This window comes from Durio zibethinus, chromosome 22 (genome assembly GCF_047325235.1).
Source record: "Durio zibethinus cultivar Kanyao isolate XHJ-2024 chromosome 22, ASM4732523v1, whole genome shotgun sequence".
NCBI lineage: Eukaryota > Viridiplantae > Streptophyta > Magnoliopsida > Malvales > Malvaceae > Durio > Durio zibethinus.
In genome coordinates, this window is record NC_143183.1 from 20,527,667 (window position 1) to 20,552,333 (window position 24,667).

The following is a 24,667-nucleotide window of genomic DNA, read 5'->3' on the forward strand; positions in this document are numbered from 1 at the left end:
TGGATGATGTTGGGGACCTCAAAGCTTAGGGCATCTATATATGTGTCATATCTTTCAATGTACGGTCACTTTTGTTGAAACAAAAAAAACTGTGAGCCATATGCTATTGAAAGTGAAGGAAGGTTAGCTCACATCCAGCTCAAAGCAAAGAAGAAACTGCAAAATCTCTTATCATCAAACGGTTTCAAGTTTTCCTTCTCTGGTTGGTGAGAATATATTTATATATAGTTCATCTCTCTCTTTCACGTACATGGCTTTCTATTTTCTTTGTAATTGGGAATTTATGCACCTCTATGATTATAACAACAACAAACAAACAAACAACAAAGGAAAAGGTCCCAATTGGATAAATCCAACTGCTTTCTCCAACGCAGCAGATGCCTCCATGACAGCAACACCACCACCACCACTCCTATCTAATTATTTATAATAAGAAACCCAAATATACCATAACAATAATATCTATGTTACCCTCAAAATTAAAGATCACCTAGATTATTCATATATATTTATATATATATATATTTGTTTTTGATATATTGACAGTGAAAATTTATTAATTTTGCTATAACTAAGTATGATAATTTCTCATGGTATATATATTAAAAAAATTGAAATTTTCTGATCTAATCTAAACATTCCAAAAAAATTTACATTCTAAAATAGGTATTTGTACAAAAATGTAAAGTATGCATATTATTATTCTATAAATCCACTATACATTGTGATTTTGAGAGACTATATGGAATATAATTATTTGTATCGTGAAACACGTGATAAAAAATTAGATTTGTTCGTAAACTTTTTTATGTTGAGTGATTAGTAATTTATACATGGATAGAATATTAATCCATAATATTAATGTTTTGGTAGAAAAAAATATTTTTGAGGCGAAGGTAATAATGATAATAATGCATGTTTTACCGTACAAAGGTCACGTCTCTATTAATTTCCGTATGCAAAAATATTCGTGATAGTGCTCTTTCCTTTTTCATTGCAATAGTGCATGGCTTTGATCGTTTGCATCTATGATCTTAAGAGAGAAAGAGTGGAGTTGGAAACCGACCCTAATATCTAATCGAACATTCTCTCATTTTTTCTTTTTGTTTTCCATCAAACCTTTAGTTTTCTTGCCTACCCAATGCCACATTCCTCAAAGCACCTCTATAAATAAGTGCCCATTGGGTATTCAAAGCACCTCACAACTCAACAAAAGGACCTCAAGCAGCCTTTCATTTACTTTTGCATTCCCTCATTCACTTGCAAAAACCATTTCTTTTATAATTTCCTAGCTATCTTTTGACATTGTTTCCTCATTAGCAATGGAAAGGGTTACAAAGTTGGCATCCGAGAAGCCGGTGGTGATCTTCAGCAAGAGTTCTTGTTGCATGTGCCACACCATCAAGACCCTTTTCTATGAGTTTGGGGCGAGCCCTGCAATCCATGAGCTCGATGAAATCCCTAGGGGGCGTGAAATTGAGCAAGCTCTGTTGAGGCTCGGTTGCAGCCCTTCTGTTCCAGCCGTGTTCATTGGTGGTGAACTTGTTGGTGGAGCCAATGAGGTCATGAGCCTTCACCTTAATCGATCCTTAATCCCAATGCTTAGACGAGTTGGAGCCCTTTGGGTTTAACTAAAATACCCCTAACTTGCAAGTCAAGGCATTAATAAACATGTGATTATGTACACGTAATCACATTAATTAGATCCATATATAAGAGTATAGATTTCAGGTCTAATTAACATTAGAATGTATTAAGAGCGGTACGCACTTTATATGGTCTTACTTATTATCGAGAGTAAAATATCTTTTTGGTAATGTATTAATATGCTTTTTTAATAATAAAAATTACGAGTTACAATAATATTTATCTTTTAATCTTCAACTGCTCTAAACTAATGCTAAATTTCTATATTAAGATAATCATCTTAAACTAGTTCATACATAAATTCACCATTTCTTAAACTAATCTACATTAATTGACATGCAACTTTTGATTTGAAGGATGCATTTTCTTGAGAAAATTTGTATGCAACTGGTAAACTGCATTGTACAAGTATATAAATGGGCTTTTCATAAGAGATTGAAAATGGATTTGGGTTGAAAAAAATGGCAAAATGGGCCAAAAACTCATAGAAAAGCAAGGAGGTGAGTGAGAAAGCGACAAGTACCAGTAGCAGGCAGCGGCAAGTTCCGAGACAGAGCGATCCAAGCAATGGAGCCCACTGCCGCTCGCAATAAATGCCTCGACTCTCTAAAAACTGCACTAAACAACAAAAAGACTCGTATTTTTTTGGCCTTTTACCATTTGACACAGAAACTTATTACTTACCCAACGGTCATTTTTCCATGTTATTTCTCACTCTTCCTCAGTCACTCTCAACAGTGCTCTGTCACTGTTACAATTTCTCAATCTTCTTTTTATTCCATTTAGAGCTAAAAATATAGAGTTCAATCAACAATTCAATTTCGAAAATGACCATTATTCACATTTTTAAAAAAAAAAAGACCGAAGTTGGTATTAATGATTCTTGATATGTAGTACAGCTTGAATCAATACATGATGAAAGAATTTTGATTAACATTGAATATTATTTTATGATTGAATTTATTGATAAATGAATAATATTAATTATTTTTTTTATGAAAAATAGTACTAATAAACAATGATTTGATAAAAAAACTATAATAAATAATGGTTGGATTGAGATTCGAAACTCATGTGATACTTGTAAGAAGAAGAGTTTTTTATTTAAAAAATTTATCTAATGAAGATTTAGTTTTCATGAAAAATATTATATTATAAAATTTTCAATATATCAAGTTGATAAAAAATATATATTTGAAATAATTTTAATTTTGAGAATACTCTTTTCTTATAAAAACTATTATTATCGCAAGAATGAAATTAATGGGTTTAAAAAAGAAACTAATATTATTGAACAAAGAATGAAAAAAAAAAAGGACAAATGGGTGAATTTGAACTTCCATTACATTTTCATGAGCTAAAGTAAGCTTTAACTAGCACTGGTCACTAGTTTCTAGCTGTTAAGAGATTGTTAGAAAGACTTTCCAAAGCAAATCTTGGTAAAAGGATCTCATCATCAAACAAAACACAACAAGACACAACAAATGCACTTCACTGCTTCTTGACTTCTTTTTCTCTTTCTTAATTGCTCAGTTGTTTTGCTTTGCTTTAGTTACTATCTCTCCCTGTCTCTCTCATCGCTATTTGCAGAAGATACAGCTCACTTCCTTCAAAACCCACTTCCATAACCTTTTTTACTTCCAAAATAATGTTTCAACCACTTTCATCTTCACCTACCTTCATTTCCTCAATGGCCCATTAACTCTCTATTTTACTTTGTTTTCTTAGTAACCCAACTGAAGTCTGAGGTTAAAGGTCAAGCCTTTTGTGTCAGGTTATGCTAAGTCCATGGATGTGGTGGATTGTACTTTGCTTTTATTAAAAAAAAAAGTTTGATAAATGAAAGGGGTTTTATCACTTTATCTGTGTTGTGTGGCTGTTAGGCTTTTTATTTTAAGCTGTTTTTCTTTTTCTTTTTGGATAATTTAAAGTTGTTTTTCTTGATGATAATGTAGCTTCTTTTTTGTGGAAATTTTAGGGTTTCATTTTCTTGTTTTTGATTGCAAGAGGTTTCCTTTGCTACATCAAAAGGTCTGCTTAGATGAAAATGTTTAGCTTTTCTCGTAGACGCATGAAGCTTGGCAGGTCAGTTTCTTCTTTTCATTTGTTGACTTATTAGTCATATTTTCTTTCATTTTTCTTGCTTTGACATTTCCATTCTTTATTTAAATGTATGTTCTTTGTCAATAAAGGAAATGTAAGATAACCATTGTGAACAATTGATAGACTCCGTATGTGAATTGCAAACTTGATTGAAGAATACCCAAATCCCACTTTTTCATGAAGATTGCAGAAGGCCTCTTTTTACTGTATACTGCTTACATTTTTGGTACATTGCTGTGTTGATTTAGAGTGAAGAAAGTACAGCTTTCAGAGTCTGCTCATGGAATTAAAAGTCCTATAAGACCGCCCAAACGAAGCAACAATACCAATGTGAGGCTTTTGAGTTGTTTGATTTTGGTTTGGTATTGGTGATCATGTGTAAAAGATGCTAGAGCCTTCAAATTTGTTTCAGGTAGAGTCTGCTATGCCTGCTGGTGTTCATTCTGATGAACTTAAGTCCCATTGTCCTTCAACTGCACCTGAGATTAATTCATCAGGGAACTCTGAGAATTGGATGGTGTTGTCAGTTGCTGGGGAAAAGCCTGTACCGCGTTTTAATGTAATAATGGTTGCTTTTTCAATTTTCTGATGGCCTCATATCTTAGGTGTTAATTTAACTTTTATATATCAGCTATGATGGAAATGTTGAAAACTTTTACTTGTTCTTTGAGCAGCATGCAGCTGCTGTAGTGGGGAACAAGATGATAGTGGTTGGTGGTGAATCTGGGAATGGATTGTTAGATGATGTGCAGGTAAAATTGTGTTAATAATTTGTAATCTTTGAAAATTTATGTTAAGTTTTCTTGACATGGTGCAAGATGTGTCGGAAAATGTTAGTTTTAAGTCCTATAATTTTTTTCTGTTTTTATTTCAGGTTCTTAATTTTGATCATTTTTCCTGGACCACGGCATCGTCAAAGCTTTACTTGTCTCCAAGCAGTCTTCCTCTGAAGATCCCTTCATGCAAGGGCCATAGTCTGGTACAATCATATGTGATCTATTCTATTGTCCCAGATATCTTATTCTCTTTGCTTTGGATGCTACTGAATTATTGTTCCTATATGCTTTTCATCTGAGGTGTTTTCTGCTGTGTGGTACATATGATTGGGCGTGTGTATGTCTGAGGTGAATAGGATTCTTGCACCACTGCCATATCTACTAATTAGACTTAATTTGCATCGTTTTTTTTTCTTAATTTAATATTTTGGTTAAGTTATTTGTGATACTTTGCGGTATTATTGTGCTGGTTCATGTTAATTCTAACAATTGGCATGCGAAGCCTTAGGAGCGATGATATGCTTAAGGATCTTCTGTTGTTTCCTTACCCAGGTTTCATGGGGGAAAAAAGCCCTCCTTGTTGGAGGCAAAACTGACCCTGGCAATGACAGAGTTTCAGGTTCAAGATTAGAATCTTCTGTGGTTATGTTATTGTCATTTTGTTTTTGTACATGATGTAATGCATTTTCTGTTCTCAATTTTGGTGTTTGCAGTATGGGCACTTGATACAGAGACAGAATGTTGGTCAGTTATGGAAGCAAAAGGAGAAATACCGGTACTTTTTTCTGACTCGTAAAATGCCAAATTTTGTGTAAAGTAGCATTTCTTGCTTTGATATCAAACATCATAAAAAGCAAATGCCAAATGGGTAAGAATTCTAAATTGTATTGGACAATACATACACTTGATAGAGCTATAAAACTGGCACATCGTAAACTTGGTGTTTTCTTTGCTCCATCTCTCTTGCTATTTTATTGAGAAACTGTGGGTTTTACTCATTTATAGAAGTAAGCATTTCTAACAAACGTTGTCTTACCCTCCAGGTTGCTCGAAGTGGTCACACAGTGGTTAGGGCAAGCTCCGTTTTAATCCTTTTTGGGGGTGAAGATGCTAAAAAGAAGAAACTGAATGACCTACATATGTTTGATCTGAAGTCTCTGACATGGCTCACTCTTCAGTGCACGTGTGTAGTTTTGAGATTTTCCAATATTGTCTTCTAATTAAGCCCCTCTGTACCTGATGTCACTTTTGCTGATAGAGAATTCTGGCTCTTATCAATGCATCGTAAGACTAAATTCGTTATGCAAGAAGCTTCTAATAAATGAATTATTTTGTGTAACTTTACAGGGGTACAAGACCATCTCCAAGATCCAATCATGTGGCAACTCTTTATGATGATAAAACCCTTTTCATCTTTGGTGGAGCATTAAAGTCTAGGACATTGAATGACTTATACTCACTTGACTTTGAAACGGTGTGTAAAATTTTTAGCAATCTTGAGGTTTACATTCGGATTATGTTGTTGAACCTTGTTATTTCTTTGTAATTTTTTATTAGCTTATAATGACCTTTTTATAATTACTTTTTCCCCAGATGGTATGGTCAAGAATAAAGATGCGGGGTTTTCATCCATCACCAAGAGCTGGTTGCTGTGGTGTTCTGTGTGGAGCGAAATGGTACATAGCAGGAGGTGGAAGTAGGAAAAAAAGTATGCCTCGTACCAGTAAGCATGTAGTAGCTCTTGAAAGAAATTATAAGCTTTGATGAAAAAAGCATCGTACATGAATTTGGTGACCTCTTTTTCTTGCGTGTTTTTAAATGGTTGAACCCGTAATTGGATATCATATCATTGTTTCATCTTGAAGCCAATCACTACTATCTTCGTCATCCCTTTGTATGTGTCGATGCATGTGTCTGTGAGCATGTAGTAACCATATTATGTTATGATTGGTATAGATGAGTTAAAGCATGTAGCACCTATAACCATGCAATACATAAAGCAATTAGTTTTTACTATTGTTTTATGTGTTATTCTTTTTGCATTCATTTTTACTTTTCTTTTCTCTTTTTTCCTTACATATTTGATTCTGAAATGTCTACAGGACATACAGAGACTTTCATCTATGATGTTTTAAAGTCTGAGTGGTCTGTGGCCATTGCATCACTTCCATCTTCAATCACCACTAACAAGGTGAACATGCTGAATTTGTCCTTTTGCATGAACGGTGTGATTCTTTAAATGATTTGATACCCTCATATTGCATGATGTGAATTATATATATATATATATATATCTGGAATTCTGGTATGTTTTCTTTTTGCTAAAAGATTGCAAACTTGACCATTAGAGATGGTCATCTAGTTTTCTGGTTGGTTATGGATTTGAAGTTAAAAACAAGAAAATTCTGATAGGATTTTGTTTAAGCACAATGTAATCACTATTCACTAGTGGACATTCCTTAATAAGAGGTAGCTGTCATTGGTGGTAAGACATGGGGCCTCTATTGTTCTTAAGATAGTTGTTCTCGCAGGGATTTAGCCTAGTACTCGTGCAGCAAAAGGATAAGGATTTTCTTGTTGCGTTTGGCGGATACAGAAAGGAGCCATCAAATCAGGTTGAAGTTTGAATACATATACTTGGAATGAATAGTTTGTGTTTAAATCATAATTCCTTCTTTGTCTGTTAAACAGGTTGAAGTACTGATTATTGAGAAGAATGAATCATCCATGGGCCGGCGATCTACTCCCATTAAATCTGCTGGACAAATGCAGCTTGGAAAACGTTCATCATCTGCAGGGTCAGCTGGCCAACTTATGAATGGTTCTTCCCAACGATCAGTTGATTCTGCAGCTAGACAAAATCTAGCCTCTGCAATTGAACATGGTTCTGGTAGGAGATCGTTGTCAGAGTTGTCACTTGTGGATCAAAATCTTCTTTCTGGAAATGTCTCACTACGGAAGCAATTTATTGATGAGGAAGAATACAACACTACTGTTAGAATAACAAAGAGTTCAGAGGACTTAACTTCTATTCTGGTGGTAATTGTAAAAGCTTCATCTAATTAACTATTGCCTTCAGGATGATTAACATCCTTTAGTCTGTGCTCAAATTCCATTAACATAACATATTTTTGTTGTTTTAGGCGACAGAACAGAAAACAAATCAATCTGATACAGGAATTCAGACTAATGCTCCTGGGACCAAAATCAGTTTGGACGAATTGTTCCCATTTGAATCTGAAAGTTCAAATCCCCAGGTTGAAGGGATCTTAAAAATGCCCATGGATAATGATAATTTTGTATTTCCAGAAACAGATGATAAATCAGGTGCCCTGTTGGCTCCATCAAGCATATATCAATTTTATGAGACAAGAATGTCTGCCCTGAGTAGAAAAAATGGAATTTTAGAAGTACAGTTGACAGCTGCATTGGCAAGCCGAGACACTGTGGAGAGAAATTTAGCTTCTGCTCTCAAGAGCAAAGAGGAGATGGAGAAAAGACTTGCAGACACAATGAAGGAGATGGAATTGCTAAAAGAGAAACTAGCTGGCACAGAACTTGCACAAGAAGAGGCCAACAACTTATCTAACATTGTCCACTCAGACAATGTACGACTTGAACATGATGTAGCTTTCCTTAAGGCTGTTCTAGATGATACTCAAAAGGTATTGATTTTTTTGTCTTGTGCTAAAATTCATCCTGGAAACTTGCATTTTGGATCAAAATCTATTTTTGAAGAGCACCTGATTTGAAATATGTTCTAGGAGCTGCACTCAACCAGAGGAGTCCTTGCAGGGGAGAGGGCCAGAGCATTCCAACTACAGGTGTGGCTTTGAACCAAAATCCTTTACGTAAATGGGGAATAAAACTAAATGCTCTGTGATGGCTGCTTTAGTTAGATTTAATCGATGAGCGTGTGTGCTTGGATGCATGTGTTTGTCAAACCTGAGGTTAATGCCACTAGAATCAGAGTCAGTTGTATGCCAAATGATCACATAGAGTCAAATCGATCCTTAATTGTTGTCCCGTAAGATGAAGCTCATTTGTTTCGTCATCAATACTGTCTGCCTTTTCTTTTTCCCTATATGCTGCAATTCACCTAATATCACAATGCAGGTTGAAGTTTTCCATCTCAAACAAAGGCTGCAATCCTTGGAGAACCGAGCACCCACTCCTAGGAAACCATTCAATGTATAGTGTCAGAGTGAATCTGATTAGCATCAGTTATCCATCTATTTGCCATAACATGATGCGAGGTAGGAGGAACAGTGAACCTGCCTGGAATCGAGCATATGCAGATTCGTATTCTTTTGGTACTTTACTCTGTATATACGTATATCAACCACTATGTCAAATGTTTCCCCTGATGTAACCTCTACTGATTAGTACTATTGAGCTATAGCGTGGCTTTGATCTCAGCGGGCTTCTTGGAGGAACCCTGACTAAATGTAATGGTCGGAATCTAGCCGCTGACTGCATTATGTTCAAGTCAATCGACAGCAGCTGAAGAGTTTTAGCTTCTGTCTTTCAAACAATGCATATGGATGTTTGATTGCCTTAAAACTTGTGTATATTTATGCCATGATCTTGTATGAACAAAGAATTTGAATCAATCATTTTCGCTGGGTACATGTGGTCAAGCTTTACATTTTCAGATTTGGATAGTTTCTTTTGAAGGTGTTGATCCATGATGAACCACAGCTAGTAGCAGTCGTATTTTAAAAATCAGTGATCTGTGTCTGGTAATTATATCACTTTGTTTCATAAATTCGTGAAATTGACATACGTAAATAAATTTGCTTGAATTAATGAAAAAACAAACTGTACTGTATCCATATTCTCGATATCTACAAAATCGAATGTATTGGTGATTCCGATCCAAATGTAAAAGCCAACTATCGCACAACTGAGGCCATATTCGTCCTTATAGAATTCCCTATGAAACTTTTCAAACTTCCAAGTCTCCGCTGCATGATGTCAATTTCTGGTCCTCAAAAATTATAAATTTGGTGGACGTTATTTGGTTCAAATGGTGGCATGGTGTCTCACCTTGATTCATAATCAGCTTTTTTCTTCTCAACAAATGAATAATGCATTCAGGGATCCTATATGGATTGAAGACCTCGGCCACAGCACCTTACAAAAGCTCAGTCTCTTCTTGGTCTGCATCTGCATCTTCGACCTCATTTTCTTCCTCTTCTTCAGGTGCATCCGGATCCACTCCCTACAAGAAATCACTAGTTTAGTTTTTGAGCATCCATGCGTATATGCCTTCACAAATAAACAAACTCTCACTCCCGAAAAAGAAAAAGAAAGAATGGGCATCACAAGCACAAGACAGACCTTCATCTGTTTTTCCAGGCGTTCTAACCCCTTTTTCGCAGCTTCATTCTGAGGATTTATTCTGCAAAATGCATTAAAAATTAATTCATTCATTGCTGGATTATTTTAAAAATGAAAGATTCTCTTATAATCGTTAAAGTTTTTGACCATGTGCAGTCTACAATAAAAGAAAACTGGAGCATATCCTGAGTATGAACTGACCTCAATGCAGCTTGATAATGTGACAATGAGTCTTGAAGCATATTTGTGGCAGCAAATACTTGAGCCAGTTTGACATGAAGAGAGTCATCAGCCCAATCTTTGAGATAACGCTCAAGAAGAGATACGGCATCTCCATTTCGGCCCTCAATGACATGGAGCTCAGCTAAAGCTAATGCAGCTCCAAGGTAACCAGGTTCCAGCCTGAGCGCTGATTCATAGAACTTTTTTGCCTGTTACCAGTTTGGGTTAAAGTAAAACTTACTAAAATTTTCTTTCAGTGGCAATCTCTGGTCAATTAATGCTAATAATAGTCTATTACTGGTTTACCTTCTCCCTGCCTCCAGAATTGCTAGCATGAACATCGCCAACTAATTTCAGCGCCTTTGCAGACTGAGGCATGGCCTTCATTGCCTCCCTAGCAGCATAGAGGGCCTCCTTAAGTTTAGAAAATGCCAGATAGGAATGAACTAAACCTGAAATTATAACAGTCAAAGGTTTGCAAGGACTCCCTAATCTCATGATTCTTTCTTTCTTACATTATAACTACAACAAACAAATGGAAGGCAGAGATGGAGATAAGATGAATCTTATGCAGCTGAATAGTGAATTTGCACATTTTTTTCTCCTTGAAACTCAAACCTTGATACGAACGGAGATCAGCTCTCAATTCTTGAGCTCCCCTGAAGGCCATTACAGCAGCTTCTGGCCGCTTCAATGACAAGAGCAGGTTACCCTAACAGCACGCAGAAAATTATAGCAATTGATGAAGTTGAAGGTGAAAGTACAAAAAAAAAAAAATTGTAAATTGCCAGGAAAAATAGCCCACAAAACTTTTAATGAGGATAAGCACCCATTATGTTGGATGGAAAATCTTTGAATACCTTCATTATGTAACCAGGTATGTGCCTCTCATCAATTTTGATGCTCTGGTTGTAAAGAATAAGTGAATTTGTGAGATATAGATATTTAAGGAGAGGAATGGACTATAGGAGATAAACCAGCTAACCTTTTCAGCATAAGATAGAGCACCTCTCTCATCTTTCCTTTCCCACAATACAGATAGAGCAACAAAAACTTCAGGTCTTGTAGGATCAATACTCAGCAAGTCATGCACTAACTTGTTCAACTTTGAATAATCAGACTTCATCTTTAGAAGCATTGCATACTCATCCATGTAAGTCACAACATAGGGATCAATGGATCGAACCTGCAAGGATACCAGACTCAAATTTGTTACTCTACATGAGTAGAAGTGTAAATAAGCATAGACAGAAAAAGACTTGAGAATGGTTCGTTGACATAAATATAGATAGTCTAATCACCTTCTCGAAATTCATTACTGCCTCATCAATCTTTCCAATGATGGCTTCAACCTGGTTATAGGAACATGTATTAGTGAATAGAAAGATAAATAAAAATTGAATGATCTAGATGCTATGAACAACCCACAACTAGCAAAGTTTAACATTAGTGGTAACATTCATAAATTCTCTTCCAGCCTTTTCTTCTCTCTTTCAAGCTAAAGCCAAGTCATTAGTTTTCTTTCCCACTAAGCAGATTAAGGAGCACAAAACATGCTAGATTCATTAGAATGCAACCATCCCTAACCTTTGCCATTTCAAGTAATATGTGTATGTTATTAGGGAAACGTTGTAAAAGTTCTGCAAAAAGTTCCAAACCACCTGCAAAAAGATTTAGGTTAAACAGTTCTCATCATGAAAAGAAATTCATAAAGCAGATAAGTTAACAAATATATCAGATAAAGAACTTCATCCATAAATAAGAGATGTTCTAGATTAAGAAAGGTTACAATTTGAAAAGAAAATTATCTTACCTTTGTAATCATTTGAAGCAATGCAACATTGTGCCTCAACATACCGCTGCACAAAATCAACAAATTACTAAGAATGTGGTCAAAGTAGAAATTAGCATCGAAATAAGCAATGAAACTAAAACAATAATGCAAGAGATAACAGAAAAACAACTAAGTGAAGCATTATTTTTTGGAGAAACCCATGATCACAGTTCCCAAATCCATACTTTATTGTTCATCAAGGAACATAAAACTAATAGGTAGCTCATTATGGAGAAGAATGTCATCCATTTTACTTTGTTCTTACTTGCAGCCAACGGCTTGAGTCACTATGATCTAATTGAGCCCTCCCACTTCTACTTGGAGTCTGGAATTACACAATTGCAACATGAAGATGTTAGAGAACAAAGATATATGGTTACAAAAACCATACAAAAAAATTTAATTAAATTAAACAAGTTGAAGTTAATAAGACACCAAACAGTCAACAAATCTAATTAGGAACTTCATAGAATTACTTGTGATGTTAAAACTTGAAACTATGTTAATGAGAATAACTTGGATTAGGGATAAATAATTTGCATTCCATAAAATCATGTTTTTGACAACCAAAGGACTATATCAAAAAACAAAAGTAAAATCTCCAATTCAAGGTGTTGGTGCACTATACAATGTAGCTTTCAAATTTCAATAACAAATTAGATTGCACTACCATATAAATTAAATTCTCTTGTATGAGTGAAAAAAAAAAAATGATTACATAAAAGACAGAATCCATGCAACTTGACCCATGATATGTTGCATGTGAATAACTAGATGTTTACTAGTACGAACTCTATCTACAGCCTCCATGAGAATGAAAATTCCAGAAAAGTACTGCCCAATTTGACCTTCTAAATATGCCTGGATGGAATTCGGTGAAAAGTCAATACCATATGAGAAAAGAAACCTTACGCAGACTCAAAGAAGAACATTGGACATCAAACAAAAAGTACATCTTGCATATTTGTTTAGCTGACCAGACATAAGGACAAGCATAGCACTTATATTGACAAACCTGAGGGAACAACAAAATTATGTCCTTGGCACTGGCCCCTAATTCAGCCAAGGCTATGATAGCTTCAATGACATAAGGACATTGCCTGCCAAAGAAGAATCCAAAAGAGACATGCTTAATTTTTAGCGAATATCAATAAAAACAAAGATAAAAGCAATAACTATCACACACATCATAAAGAAAGCATTGAGAAAATAGGAATCTGCAAATTAACAGACCTTAAACATTCTCTGTAACAAGTAACAGCACCACGGTTATGTCTAGTATTTCGATAAAGCTTTGCCATCAATAGACTCATTTGTAAATTTCTTGCTTTGCTTGGTATTCCTTCCATCTACAAGTTTAAAGCAATGAAAAATGAGAATTTCCCAAAAATAAATGTGCAAAGAAAAAAAGAAGAGGCTGAACAAAGAATGGGCTTTAAATCAAATTCTTATAAACAAATATTTAGGCATCCAAATTACAAGATCCGCCAAAACAAGTCAACAAAAAGAATCAAACAGATAAATATAGTAAGTTAGAAATGACAAAAACCTCAACAAGGGCCACTTTAGTTTCGCTCAGTGCAAAATGACAAGAAGCAATTTTGAATTTCACCTGTCATGGAAATGAAAGCAAAACTACAATAAGCAATTCAGCTTCAACATTAAAAAATTTCAGCTTACAAGAAAACGAAAAGAGCTCAAAGTTTATTCTAAAGAGGACATACCTCATTTTCATTTATTGCTGAAATGTTAAAGGAATTTGGAGAAGAAGACCTGTTTGAGGCTGACAATGAACTTCTAGAAGTTGCCGAATTTTGCTTCTTGTAATACTGCAAGCCTTGTTTGTATGTATGCTGAAAGCATATAGGGAAAAAAGCCAAAAAAAAAAAAAAAAAAAGCAATTCCAAGTTTTTTACTGTATCAATCTCCTCCGAAAATCTAAGCACTCTAGCACGTTAATAACATTTTCTACATAAATCATGTGAGTTTTACAATACCTAATAGCATGATTCGGTAACTCTTTCCTACGATGATAATTCGAGATTTTTTTTAAATAACGACATAAAAAAGATAAAAATAAAAATGATATGAAACTATTTGAAACTTTTAAAAATTATAAAAATTTAGCAGCAATGAAAAAAATGAAGAAATTCAAATTCATGACTGAAGGTGTCCATTCATATAAAAAAAATCAAAAATTACAAAAAAATTGAGCTTACAATTGCTCTACGATACTCTCTCTCCCGAAACAAAGCATCGCCAAGAAGAATCTGCAGAAATACACAAGAGAGAAAAAAATAAAAATCACTTAATATCACTTAATATTTAAAATTCATTTAAAAGAAAATAAAAGAAAAGGCAAACTATTAGAACAAATCGAGACCAGATTTTCAGCCTTGAGATGTGGACTGGTTTCGGCATTAACGGTAGATGATGAAACAAGAAACGAACCCTGTTCAAACCAAACAAAAAAAATCAATTAGTGAGGTAAAATTTAAATTCGGTTTATTTTAATTATAATAATTAATACAAAGAGAGAAAGAGAAGATTACGAGAAGCTGAGCGGAGCCAAAGAGAGCATTATCGAGAAGAGCAGCGATTTGCTCCTTGGGGACGTCCATTAAAGAGCAGCAGAAACAGTGAGGTTTTTCCTTTGCAGTCGGGATTTTTTTTTTTTTTTGTTACGATAAAAAGAAATATTGACAGGACGTAATTGAAATTTTGCCCAAAGAACCCGCCCCGTTTTTTAAAATTTAAAACCCCACTTATGCCCCTTAAAAAATACGCTTCCTTATACGATATTACTTACCATTCTTTATAAAATATAAAACCTTAGTTGAAAAATTTTATGCATGTAATATTTTATTTAGTCAAATTTAATAATAAAAAATTTAAAAATAAATTAATTTTTTTAAAAAAGATAATTATATTTTAATTATTTTTAATATTTATTTAAATAATTAATCTTTTTATTTGTTTCATATGATGGGTGTGCATATGATTACGTATTTTTTAAAAAAATTAGGAAAAAATTAAAACATGATATACTACAGAATTTTCCCTTTTTTCTTTTTAAAAATAAAAAGCAAATTAAATTACAAAAATATTACCCATACTGTATTTGGAATTAGTGGAAGTGTATGCATATTGAAAAATTCTATTTACACTTCGTTACTAAATATATATCACTTTCAAAATAAAAATTTTTATTTTTTTAAATACATCATATCTAATAAAATTATATTTCATTTCATACCTTTTTTATTTTCTTCTTCATTATCTCACTTTCAATCTAAATTTAATCCAAATTTAACCCAAAAATTACCAAATCAACATTTGAATTATAAGTTACTTGAGTATTTCATTGATTGCAGATAAGATTTTGACATATTTATTGATTAATTTGATTTAAATCAATGCAAAAGTTGTCTAAAGTTTATAAATATATTTTGTTGAGTTTTAATTTCTCAATAATAAATTTATGAAAATTTTTTCTTAAACATAGATTTTTGAAAAGCTTTTATAGCTCTCAAAATTGAATTTATGAGAGTTTTAAAGACTTTGAAATTTTAAATTTATTTTGGAAAATTTTAAAGATTTTTTAAAAATAAAGTTTTTAATTTTTTTAAAATTTTTAAAAATAAATTTTCGAAAATTTACGCAAAAAGTCATTTTCATGGGCTTTAAAGTTGAAGTGTATAAAAGATAAAATTTTTATTTAAAATTGATATGTGAGTATTTTTGAAAAAAAAAAGTGAAAATGTAAAAAGAATTTTTTACGATGAATTTAGAAGCCATCATGCATTCTTTTGGACTTCATTTGACATCTATAATTTCTAGAATTTAGCCTTTATAAAAACCAAAAGAAAAATGTAGTAATTTACAATTTTAACAATCTTTTGGCCAAACTCTAATTAAGAGAAAAATATAAAATTAATAAAAAATCAAAGTTTTTCCTAAAACTTTTTGTTTTCATGGTTTAGCCTTTGTTTATCGCGACGGCTACAACCGACTTTCAGCGACTACGTAAAAACCACTCTCAGAGAACTTCTTTCTTTGTCGTCTTTTCTTTCTCCAATGGATTCAACATCGTCTTCAGCAAAACCATCGGACAAATCGAAGATCGAGAAATTCATGCGGAGGGTAATTTCGCCTGCAATCGTCGGCAAAACGTGTCCGATATGCCTGAGAAACCTCGTCGCTCGCCGAACGGCGGTTCTTACAGTTTGTTCACACGCATACTGCTTGGAGTGCATTTGCAAGTGGAGCGATTTGAAAAGGAAGTGCCCTCTCTGCAATTCCACCTTCGATTCCTGGTTCTACAAAATCGATCTCTCCTCTCCGAAATTCCTCAAACAGCAATTACCAGCTCCCCGCGAGGGCAAACCGGTCATTCCGCTACCTCGGTCCACCGTAACTAATCGTCGACGGTAAACCTTTTTCTCGTATTAATTTGATTATTAGGTTATACTTATATATATATATATTTATTTATTTATTTTCCAATTTGTTTAGGGTTATTGAAAGAACAAGGGAAGAACTGAACAGTGTTAACTGGAGAACGAGGCAGTTGCCTTGGCGACGATCATTTGGGAGGCGAGGGACCGTGGCGCCTCATGTTGTCGCCGAAAGGAAGCTTCAATGGCGTGCCAGGTAGGTTCCTTGGATAATATTTACAATTTAGTTAAAGCAAAGCCTATCTGTTTATATGCTTATGTCAATGAGAGTTACTCCAATTATGGGAAAATGGCTGATGGGAAATTTGGGTTTCTTTCAGTGTGTATAACCGACGGTTGCAAGCCGTGCCTATATCTCCTAGGATTAGTTCTCAGCAGGTAAGCTCATTGAGACATGGTTTAGTTCTTTGGGGTTTGCAGTTTTGCTTGATTGGCACCTTAGTCTAGCAGGGAAGGGTTAGTTGGATCGTTTTGATATGTATTATCTTTTGGCTTTCAGAATATACCCAGGAATGATTTTGAGAAAGAGAAAATTCTGCAAAGAATAGAACCGTGGATTCGAAGGGAGCTTGAGGCTATCCTTGGTGATCCAGATCCATCAATCATTCTTCATGTTGTTTCCTCACTTTTCTTTTCAAGACATCAAGGAAAATATGATAGCTCTTCAGGACAGCTTGGTATCGAACACGATTTTCTTGCTCCTTTGAAACCTTTCTTGCATGATCGAACCAACATGTTTTGGCATGAACTCAGGTGAATTATACACCTTTGCTTGCGTTCTTAACTTTTGCTAGTTTGCTGGAAGATTTCCTTTATTTGTCATTTGTCTGATTCTTTGCTATTATTAACTTTAAGAAATATACTTCAGATGCTTTGCGGAGAGTTCTTTTACCATCGAAACATATGATGCAGTAGTCGAGTATAGACAGTAGGAGTAGATGCTTAGCAAAGTTGCGTCTTGTTTTAACTGATATCTCATCCCGCACCCTTTTCCATGAGCTGGCATGCCATATCTGGGGCTTAAGAGATCAGTTCTTTCACAGCTTGTTATGGTGGATAGTTGTCTATTACTTGGGGCTTTGCTTGAACTTCTCAGTAGTCTGCTTATGGCTGCCCTATCAGTTGCGTAAGCAATCATGTAACATGACTCAGCTTAGTGAGTGAAGGATTAATCAAAAAATTTGGAAGCTGTGATTTACCCGAGAGAAGAAACTTGGTCAGTACAATCTTTTTGCTTGAAGTTGAGAGAAGAACCAAGAAGCAGGCGAAGAGATGAGAGATTAAGCATGTTTGTCAGATATGGGGCGGGCTTGGTGCCAACCAACATATTCTTGTAAATGTTTCGTTGGCACAGTTTATCATATTTTGATTCCCTATCATTCAACATTCCTGTGAAATGATTTGCAATTATGAAGTAATTTATACAACAATTTTGCTATTTAATGCTGTAGATTGTAATTTGATGAAATGCGTTACAGATTTTATGACAACCTGATACAAGTACGATGAAGATCAAACTAATGCAATCTTGTAAGCAATTGAATCGAATTTCATAAGCATTTGTTTTGGTACAGACAAACTTTCCTATCATACAATCTTGCAAAACGCAGCAATGCAATGAAATAATACATCTCGCAAGATCTACAAGTGCCTTTCACAAACAGGTTTTTGTTAGTACAAGCAGCATTTTGATCAGACATGCAATCATGATTCTTCCTCTGGCTCTTCTTCGTCTTGGAGAAGATTTTCCCTGTTATCATGAGCCCAAAATCCTCGCACATCTATGACCATGCTGGCCACGGTCCCACCCTGTTTACATGCCAGGAGGTCAGCCAGTGTGATCCTCAGTGGATCAACTGGCTTGACCATGTCCCATATTTCATCCCTCACATCCTCGATGCATAATTCATAGTTGCCCCCTTCAATCCATTTCTGGTGTACATCTCTGTTTCAAGAGTAGAATAAGAATTTCTTTCAGATGAATTCTTATAAAGTTGGTAAATGTTAAAATAAATCAGTAATCCTCTGTCAATGAAGATCAGAATTTCAAGTCCAAAGCTAATCTAGGGTTCAACATTCATGTCTCTGGAGATGCGAGACTTGCAGAAACTTGCTCAAGTACTACAAGGAAACTACAGAGTTTTTTATAGGAAGATTGTATCAGGAAACATCTCATCTCTTTGATGCCCCCCTTCTTCACTTCCATGTTTCAAGATGTGTATGATAGCTCAGGAGAGGAAATAAAACTCTTAGCTCTTAGCGACAGGTCAAAAGCACCTAATAAAGATTGGAACCATAATAGTCAAAATAAAACTTCTACTTTAATATATGAAGAGGTCTTTACCTGAAAAGCGAATGAATATCTGCTGTTGTGAGGAATCCCCTACCATGAAGATCGAGACAACGAAATAAATATGTTAACCCTTCTGGGGTGTCTTTGTTCTCAAGGGCCAGAACAAAGTCAAGAAAACTTTCAAAATCCATCTCTCGATTATTTCCAGCACCAGTTTTGCCACGGCGAACATGCTCATCGAATACTATTGGAGGCATAAGAAATGCAAAATAAATTAGTAGAAAAACTACAAAACCAATCCACAATAGCAGTAAGTTTACAACTTCTAAATAACACCAGAAGGAGAGAAACTCAAATGATGCTTCTGAGTAAAAGAAGATATATGATGGGTTTACTGAGCATCCCAAAGTTTAACTCCATTTTTTGTTTTAAAGAACAGCTTTTAAGGTAACAACTACCCATGAGAATTAAACATATGAAATCCTGGTATACTTTGAAAAAAAAAAACATAAAAAATAGTCTTATATTCCACCTCTTTCAATGAAAATTTCAGTTAGAGTTCCTTCTGCATATTCTTTAAGCTCCTGCTTACTCAGTGTTCCATTCATATCCTTGTCAAGGGCAAGAAACATATCTACAGAAGAAAGCGTTTAGTTAGTTCAATATTATTTCATATATAGTTCTCATGCTTAAGCGGTTTCCAAATAGCAAGAAAGAAACCTCATTTCAAACAACGGGAAGCATAAGAAGTTGCAATTTATGACCCACCATTCCATCAGAGGTCGTTTGTATATGTTCTAAAGAGCAGATAAACTAAAACAATAAAGATAAGAGGGCAATTTCTACCAAAACTGAAAGTGTTCGAAGCACTCACCACATATGCGTTGTGCAGATGTCAAGGAAAACCAATTTTCAGCTTGCTCCGTGTCAGTGACTTCTTCCTCACTTTCCTACACAGAATTTTAAAGAGGGAAAAGAAAAAGAATTTAAAATAAGAAATAATTTGTCAAACCTAAGTCAAAAAGGATGGTATATCTATGATACATATTCATCAATAATGTACCTGATGTAGTTCCATCAATTCCTGGAGACAGTTGCTAAGCAACACCTTCTTTATGCAAGCTTTTCCTGAAAGAAATACTTAAAGCTGACTATTTGAATAGCACAGTGGAAGCAATAAAACTAGTTAAAATTGATAAGATATGAACTCCATGTTGGTAAGAAAATTTGGACATGCAGACCTCGTCTATGAGGATCGCAAAAGAAAAAGAATTTGTGTGCAGCAATGCGACAGTACATTTGAACAAAGGCATCAGGCATATCCCGTAGTTGTGCCAGATTAGGAATAAGACCACGGATATAGGCCTCCATTTCCTGTACAATAGAAACGTAGTAATAGTTCTTACAAATGAGAAATGGTGAAAAACAAACTGTTAGTGGAGTGGTAGTAAATCCAAACAGAGATCACATGGTGAAAGATCATTTAAATACTTGAATGCTTCAAGAAGCAAAGAATCCTTACATGGGGTTGGAGGAAACCATCTGAATCTTCATCAAGCTCACTCATATCTATTCTGGCCTGTGTTAGAGAAACCTGAAGAAAAACAAATAGTAAACAGCAGTCAAGAAACCACTTCCATGATAAGAATAAATTAAAAAATAAAAGTAGATGATATACAGGTTTCTTCAACATTATGGTTTTTGGACTGACATTTTTAGTTAACAAAGCCACAATCGATAAGGAACTGATCTTAATACTTGCACATAATTAAGAAAGATTGCAAATTATAATAAAAATTAGTAACATTTTGAAATATTACAGAAATAAATAAAGACTCACTGTGCGCATCACATAAAGATAGAAGGGCAAAATGGCGATTCTTCCTGACTCATCTTTCTCAAACTTCATGAAGTTTGATGGGCTGAAGAAGCGTCGACATTTTGGACCTATTTGTTCTGTACATACAGAGGCAATGTGGCAAAAGTCCTCATAGTTCATCTGCAATTTCAAAGCATGAGTCAAGCTGTGAACACAGCTGAGACAAGTATAATTTCACAATTGTGAATAACAAATTAAAAGTAGCTCAGCATTTTCAATTCCCTACAGCAAATCATTGAAATGAAGGAGAATATGATGACTGAGAATATAGACCTTTTCAGCACCAGTGGCATCATCGATAACACAATTTTCTCTTAAGCAAACCCACATGGCATCCAGATCATCAGCATTTAGCAAAAGATCAGATTGCTTCTGCAATGAAGAATTAAGAATGTGAGCAATGACTAAATTGGAGCAGTAGACGATTAGGAACTAAAACAAACTGTCAAAGAAAAAACCAATTCTACCTTTAAAAATCGATATTTCGCTAGCCTCTGAACCCTATGACTGATGGATCCTTCTTCAGGCTTCTGAACCAAGCACAAACACAATAAAAAAAAAAAAAAAGAAAACTGAGTTCATGATAATTGGGGGATTGAAAAGTAACAAAAAAAGATAATTAGGTGCATGCCTTCTTATAGAAACTTGGTATTGTACCAGCTTCAGCACTTTTCTGCTGCTTCTCTTTAAATATATCAAGCAAGATTCTCTTTGTCTCAAGCTCTACAACAGATAGAAACAACACATAAAAACAGAATTGATAACAAGGAAACAAACATAGATCTCAATAATACGAAGTAAAACTATTACATCCGCATTTCAACCAGAAATGTAAACATGTCTGCAGGCAAGCATCAGTAAATAATGCATATATGAACAATTGAAGTATCAACAAGCTAGGATTACCTTACTACAAAGCTTGTAACAAGAAAAAGACCCAGTTCCATAATCTTTCTCAAAGACATAAGCTAGAACCAAGAATTATAACTAAAATTCATATCTCATGAATTCTTTATCTATGCTTATCAATTCAGACACTCAAAATTAAGTAAGAAGACCCTCAAATTTATAGTCCAAACCCATAGTAATCACAATTAAGCAAAATCACAAAAAGTTTAAACACTATAAGCCTACATTTCAGTAAAGGAGAGAAACTTAGAATGTAGATTTTGAAACGTATAAATGAAATAAAAAAAGGATAGAATTAAAGAAAAGAAGGGGAGAGAGAGACTAGAGAAACGGACCCATTAGAGCTTCGGATCCGAGTCCGTCGCCAGATCCGATGTACCGGCGAAGATTTCGGACCCAAAGCATCGACGAAGCTGGTGGTATCTTCCGTTGCGTGGCGGCCTCGTGGCTCTCACCATCACTGGACCCACTGTACATGGCTGAGTTGACTCGCACCCAGTTCGATTTTCGATTTAAATTTCTAACTCTGAATTAAAAAAAAAAAATGGAGATTAAACTCCAAAACCCTAGCTCTTCAGTTTCTCTGATGTGTGTAAAAACAATTGCTGTGGTGGACAAAAGTGCTTCCCTTTCTTTTTCTAATTTTCTGTTTTTTTTTTTAATGTAATTTACAGAAATTGAAAGGGCTTCCCCTAAACTTTCTATATTTATAAATTTTTCCCATAAGTTTTTTGAAATGCTGCGTTTTGCCTGTAAGTTTTTAAATAGTACGATCTTAATGAATTTTTCCGGTCACCTATCTTTTTTTGTCACATAGTTTAAAATATGTTTCTTCAATGCAATAAAAAGATATAATTTTTTAGAAAGTCCAAAGAGAAAGATATTTGAAAATTGTATCTTAATTTTAGGAAATAATTATAATTGAGCAAAATTTAAAATATTAAAAAAATAAAATAAGTCATGAAACTTTACAATGTATTTTAATTTATTTAAATAAGAAAATTTTAAATATTTATATTAAATTAATTATATTTTTATTAATAAAAACAAATTAAATTCTTAATTTTAATATCATATCTAATTTCTAATGATTGCAAGTAAAAAAAAAAAAACAATTTTAAATAGATACCACAATGAGTAACACAAAGAATAGTTGTTGCCATTTGGTTTTTCTTATAACAACCAAATGAACTAACCAATTCATTAATGACTGATTGTCACTCCAACTCAAATTGTTTTTAAATGTTTCCTTATTATCAAAATAAATAAAATACCATCGTCACTAAAACATGGTTTATAAGTCTCATTTGATTGATATATTTAATTTTTTTATAACAAATGAATAATAATAAGAAATAAAAATATCAACCAAACAAAACCTTAGTTAATTTATATGAATCAACATGCATATAGATATTAACCTACATATTTTTTTTCACAAGGTAACTAATTAATTTATCTTATGTTTTTTTTTTTTAAGTATTTTTATAAATCAATTAAATTAAGTCTTGAAGTTTAGATAATCTATATGTAATTTTTGTAAATATTGAGAATGGCATTTTTGGTAAAAGCTATTGAGAAGAAATGATGTGATGTAGCAATCAAATATGAAACAAAGTTGGAAGGAAAAGATACTTTTCAAGCTGAGTTGGATTGAAAGCTCCACCCTCTGATCGCAGATCCCAGTCTCAGTCCCTTTGGATTTTATTATAAATGCAGACAATTCATAACAGAATTTGTTCTCTTATTTTTTTAATAGCTTTTAGACTAGGCAGAAGTATCAAGGAAGTACTTGGACATTGAAAAATAATTTCCACTTGTCTTCATTCAACAATGAAAAAAAAAAAATTTTTTTTTTGCCTGAATGTTGTGTTCATAGGGAGAAATTTGATCAAGTAATAACAAAAATGTCAGTTTCCATTTCCAAATTCATCAACAAGCTTTTAATAATGAACATCATTTTGGAATTTGAACCTCAAAACTTGATTTTTGTCACTCTAATTTCATGTCCTTTTTGGTGCTTTTATTGGGTTTTTTTTTTTTTTTTCTTTTCCTTTTGGCAGAAGATGAGTAGAAAAGATAGTTAATAGTGTAAAAGCATATGACATGAAGCTTATAATGCCAACTGATTTGTATCTTCTTGTAATGATATATGTTAAGGTAACAAACTAACACACTTCTGTTAGAAAAGATTACTTTTCTGACATGATGATTACCTTTGTCATTTTCATTTTTAAAGGGTGTTTTTCTTGCAGCTGGATTGAGAAAAAAAAAAAAATTTTTTGGGTAAGGAGAAAATTTGAACAATGTGTATAGAAAACCAAAATCAAACTTGGGTTTTTCATCAAAGTTTAAAAGAGTCTGATTTCAGGATTCTCAATCTTGAGCCTGAAGGATTTTTTATCTTCTTTAACAAGAAAAGAGCAATGATACCAATTTGTTAGGTGCAACGAAAGTTCTAATACCATATTGTTGGGAAAATTAGACTGAACGGTAGCGATCCTAAGTCAAAGATTATATACAATCCAAGAATGGTTAAATCTTACGTAGTTTAACACATTTTAAGGACCACAAGATGTAGAATTAAATCTTCCTGGTCTTGGCTCATTCATCATGTAACTATACCTAAAATGGTCCCCTAGCAGAAGATCTTATTGGCATTCCAAGGCATATATATGTAATGATGGTGTAACTCTCACTCCGTTCATTGGGACTGATCAATGACCACAAGAGAAATCGAATGGCGATTCATGATCAGCAGAGTGGTTTTAATGGATGTGAAATAGTTTTGGTTTGGTGAGTTTAGGGCTGATACCAAAGAGAAGGACCATGAATGAAGTTAAAGAATTCCAATCTGATCAGCACAAAGGTTATGCACTAATATCAAGGTTAGGTAGCTGCCAAAGTCTGAGACAACATATTTGTCTGAGAAATCTACCATTGCTAACAAAACTTCCCCTGTGATTTTCTCCATGGTCCGTATCTGACATTGGCCGATTTGTACTCAGCTCACAATTAAACCTGCAGAAACAGACAATCTTATTCAACCAATCTCCATATGCTTTCCAACCCAACACAAAACACAACAAATACATGAAAAAGAACAAAATAAATAAATGAGAGAAAGAGCAGAGAGCTTTATACAGCTCAAAACCTTCCCCACCTTATGATCACAGCTCAACCATATGCAGAAGAAAATAAAAA

At 34.0% G+C, this 24,667-nt stretch overlaps 5 protein-coding genes and 1 non-coding gene across 11 annotated transcripts; 3 read left to right on the forward strand and 3 right to left on the reverse strand.

Annotated features, from left to right (window-relative positions):
- Nucleotides 1-1,199: 1,199 nt before the first annotated feature.
- Nucleotides 1,200-1,774, forward strand: LOC111307460 (Thioredoxin superfamily protein). The gene has a single exon (XM_022905480.2). The coding sequence runs from the start codon at nt 1,323-1,325 to the stop codon at nt 1,629-1,631; it is 309 nt and encodes a 102-aa protein (XP_022761215.1). The 5' UTR covers nt 1,200-1,322; the 3' UTR covers nt 1,632-1,774.
- Nucleotides 1,775-3,035: 1,261 nt separating this feature from the next.
- On the forward strand, nt 3,036-9,157 carry LOC111306821 (uncharacterized). Of its 5 annotated transcripts, none has more exons than XM_089751948.1 (17): nt 3,036-3,086; nt 3,626-3,732; nt 3,999-4,080; nt 4,163-4,309; nt 4,425-4,502; nt 4,625-4,729; nt 5,079-5,145; nt 5,240-5,301; nt 5,570-5,709; nt 5,874-6,000; nt 6,120-6,234; nt 6,629-6,717; nt 7,058-7,141; nt 7,218-7,565; nt 7,670-8,191; nt 8,291-8,350; nt 8,643-9,157. In XM_089751948.1, exons 2-17 carry the CDS (start codon nt 3,689-3,691, stop codon nt 8,721-8,723), a joined length of 2,151 nt encoding a protein of 716 aa, XP_089608074.1. In that variant the 5' UTR covers nt 3,036-3,086; nt 3,626-3,688; the 3' UTR covers nt 8,724-9,157. The 5 variants fall into 5 exon arrangements, with proteins under 5 accessions (XP_089608074.1, XP_022760509.1, XP_089608073.1 ...); XM_022904774.2 differs by having other exon boundaries at nt 3,047-3,421; XM_089751949.1 differs by lacking the exon at nt 3,036-3,086 and adding an exon at nt 3,141-3,421 and having other exon boundaries at nt 7,218-7,562.
- A 146-nt stretch (nt 9,158-9,303) lies between these two features.
- LOC111306823 (anaphase-promoting complex subunit 7-like) lies at nt 9,304-14,649 on the reverse strand. The gene is made up of 18 exons (XM_022904775.2): nt 14,478-14,649; nt 14,309-14,377; nt 14,145-14,195; nt 13,650-13,778; nt 13,475-13,537; nt 13,159-13,274; nt 12,941-13,025; nt 12,191-12,250; nt 11,905-11,950; nt 11,679-11,752; nt 11,393-11,443; nt 11,077-11,277; nt 10,952-10,996; nt 10,710-10,803; nt 10,398-10,543; nt 10,071-10,300; nt 9,870-9,930; nt 9,304-9,750 (listed from the first exon to the last, which is right to left on the reverse strand). Exons 1-18 carry the CDS (start codon nt 14,544-14,546, stop codon nt 9,664-9,666), a joined length of 1,677 nt encoding a protein of 558 aa, XP_022760510.1. The 5' UTR covers nt 14,547-14,649; the 3' UTR covers nt 9,304-9,663.
- Nucleotides 14,650-15,883: 1,234 nt separating this feature from the next.
- LOC111306825 (RING/U-box superfamily protein) lies at nt 15,884-17,832 on the forward strand. Of its 2 annotated transcripts, none has more exons than XM_022904781.2 (5): nt 15,884-16,355; nt 16,441-16,578; nt 16,703-16,760; nt 16,882-17,135; nt 17,238-17,832. In XM_022904781.2, exons 1-5 carry the CDS (start codon nt 16,003-16,005, stop codon nt 17,287-17,289), a joined length of 855 nt encoding a protein of 284 aa, XP_022760516.1. In that variant the 5' UTR covers nt 15,884-16,002; the 3' UTR covers nt 17,290-17,832. The 2 variants fall into 2 exon arrangements, with proteins under 2 accessions (XP_022760516.1, XP_022760515.1); XM_022904780.2 differs by having other exon boundaries at nt 15,885-16,355; nt 17,251-17,832.
- Nucleotides 17,833-17,888: 56 nt separating this feature from the next.
- Nucleotides 17,889-22,072, reverse strand: LOC111306824 (putative serine/threonine-protein phosphatase 2A regulatory subunit B'' subunit TON2). Its single transcript, XM_022904777.2, has 12 exons — nt 21,799-22,072; nt 21,186-21,277; nt 21,022-21,084; nt 20,828-20,926; nt 20,516-20,674; nt 20,198-20,269; nt 19,917-20,049; nt 19,739-19,803; nt 19,550-19,625; nt 19,208-19,309; nt 18,727-18,919; nt 17,889-18,327 (listed from the first exon to the last, which is right to left on the reverse strand). Exons 1-12 carry the CDS (start codon nt 21,938-21,940, stop codon nt 18,087-18,089), a joined length of 1,437 nt encoding a protein of 478 aa, XP_022760512.1. The 5' UTR covers nt 21,941-22,072; the 3' UTR covers nt 17,889-18,086.
- Nucleotides 18,460-18,574, reverse strand: LOC149512676 (small nucleolar RNA snoR104). The gene has a single exon (XR_016332215.1). It is a non-coding gene; the product is annotated as a small nucleolar RNA snoR104 (small nucleolar RNA).
- Nucleotides 22,073-24,667: the final 2,595 nt, after the last annotated feature.

Excerpts from the sequence above, each read along its gene's own strand:
- LOC111306824 (XM_022904777.2), bottom strand. The coding sequence starts at position 21,940 with ATGTACAGTGGGTCCAGTGATGGTGAGAGCCACGAGGCCGCCACGCAA. Across the intron at positions 21,085-21,185 it reads TACCAAGTTTCTATAAGAAG|AAGCCTGAAGAAGGATCCAT; the intron begins GCATGCACCTAA and ends TGCTTGGTTCAG. Across the intron at positions 19,310-19,549 it reads ATCTGCACAACGCATATGTG|ATATGTTTCTTGCCCTTGAC; the intron begins GTGAGTGCTTCG and ends TTTCTTCTGTAG.
- LOC111306821 (XM_089751948.1), top strand. The coding sequence starts at position 3,689 with ATGAAAATGTTTAGCTTTTCTCGTAGACGCATGAAGCTTGGCAG. Across the intron at positions 4,730-5,078 it reads CATGCAAGGGCCATAGTCTG|GTTTCATGGGGGAAAAAAGC; the intron begins GTACAATCATAT and ends TTCCTTACCCAG. Across the intron at positions 7,566-7,669 it reads ACTTAACTTCTATTCTGGTG|GCGACAGAACAGAAAACAAA; the intron begins GTAATTGTAAAA and ends TTGTTGTTTTAG.
- LOC111306823 (XM_022904775.2), bottom strand. The coding sequence starts at position 14,546 with ATGGACGTCCCCAAGGAGCAAATCGCTGCTCTTCTCGATAATGCTCTC. Across the intron at positions 11,951-12,190 it reads ACTCAAGCCGTTGGCTGCAA|CGGTATGTTGAGGCACAATG; the intron begins GTAAGAACAAAG and ends GATTTTGTGCAG. Across the intron at positions 11,753-11,904 it reads TGCTTCAAATGATTACAAAG|GTGGTTTGGAACTTTTTGCA; the intron begins GTAAGATAATTT and ends ATCTTTTTGCAG.
- LOC111306825 (XM_022904780.2), top strand. The coding sequence starts at position 16,003 with ATGGATTCAACATCGTCTTCAGCAAAACCATCGGACAAATCGAAGATC. Across the intron at positions 16,761-16,881 it reads CTAGGATTAGTTCTCAGCAG|AATATACCCAGGAATGATTT; the intron begins GTAAGCTCATTG and ends TTTGGCTTTCAG. Across the intron at positions 17,136-17,250 it reads ATGTTTTGGCATGAACTCAG|ATGCTTTGCGGAGAGTTCTT; the intron begins GTGAATTATACA and ends AATATACTTCAG.
- LOC111307460 (XM_022905480.2), top strand. The coding sequence starts at position 1,323 with ATGGAAAGGGTTACAAAGTTGGCATCCGAGAAGCCGGTGGTGATCTTC.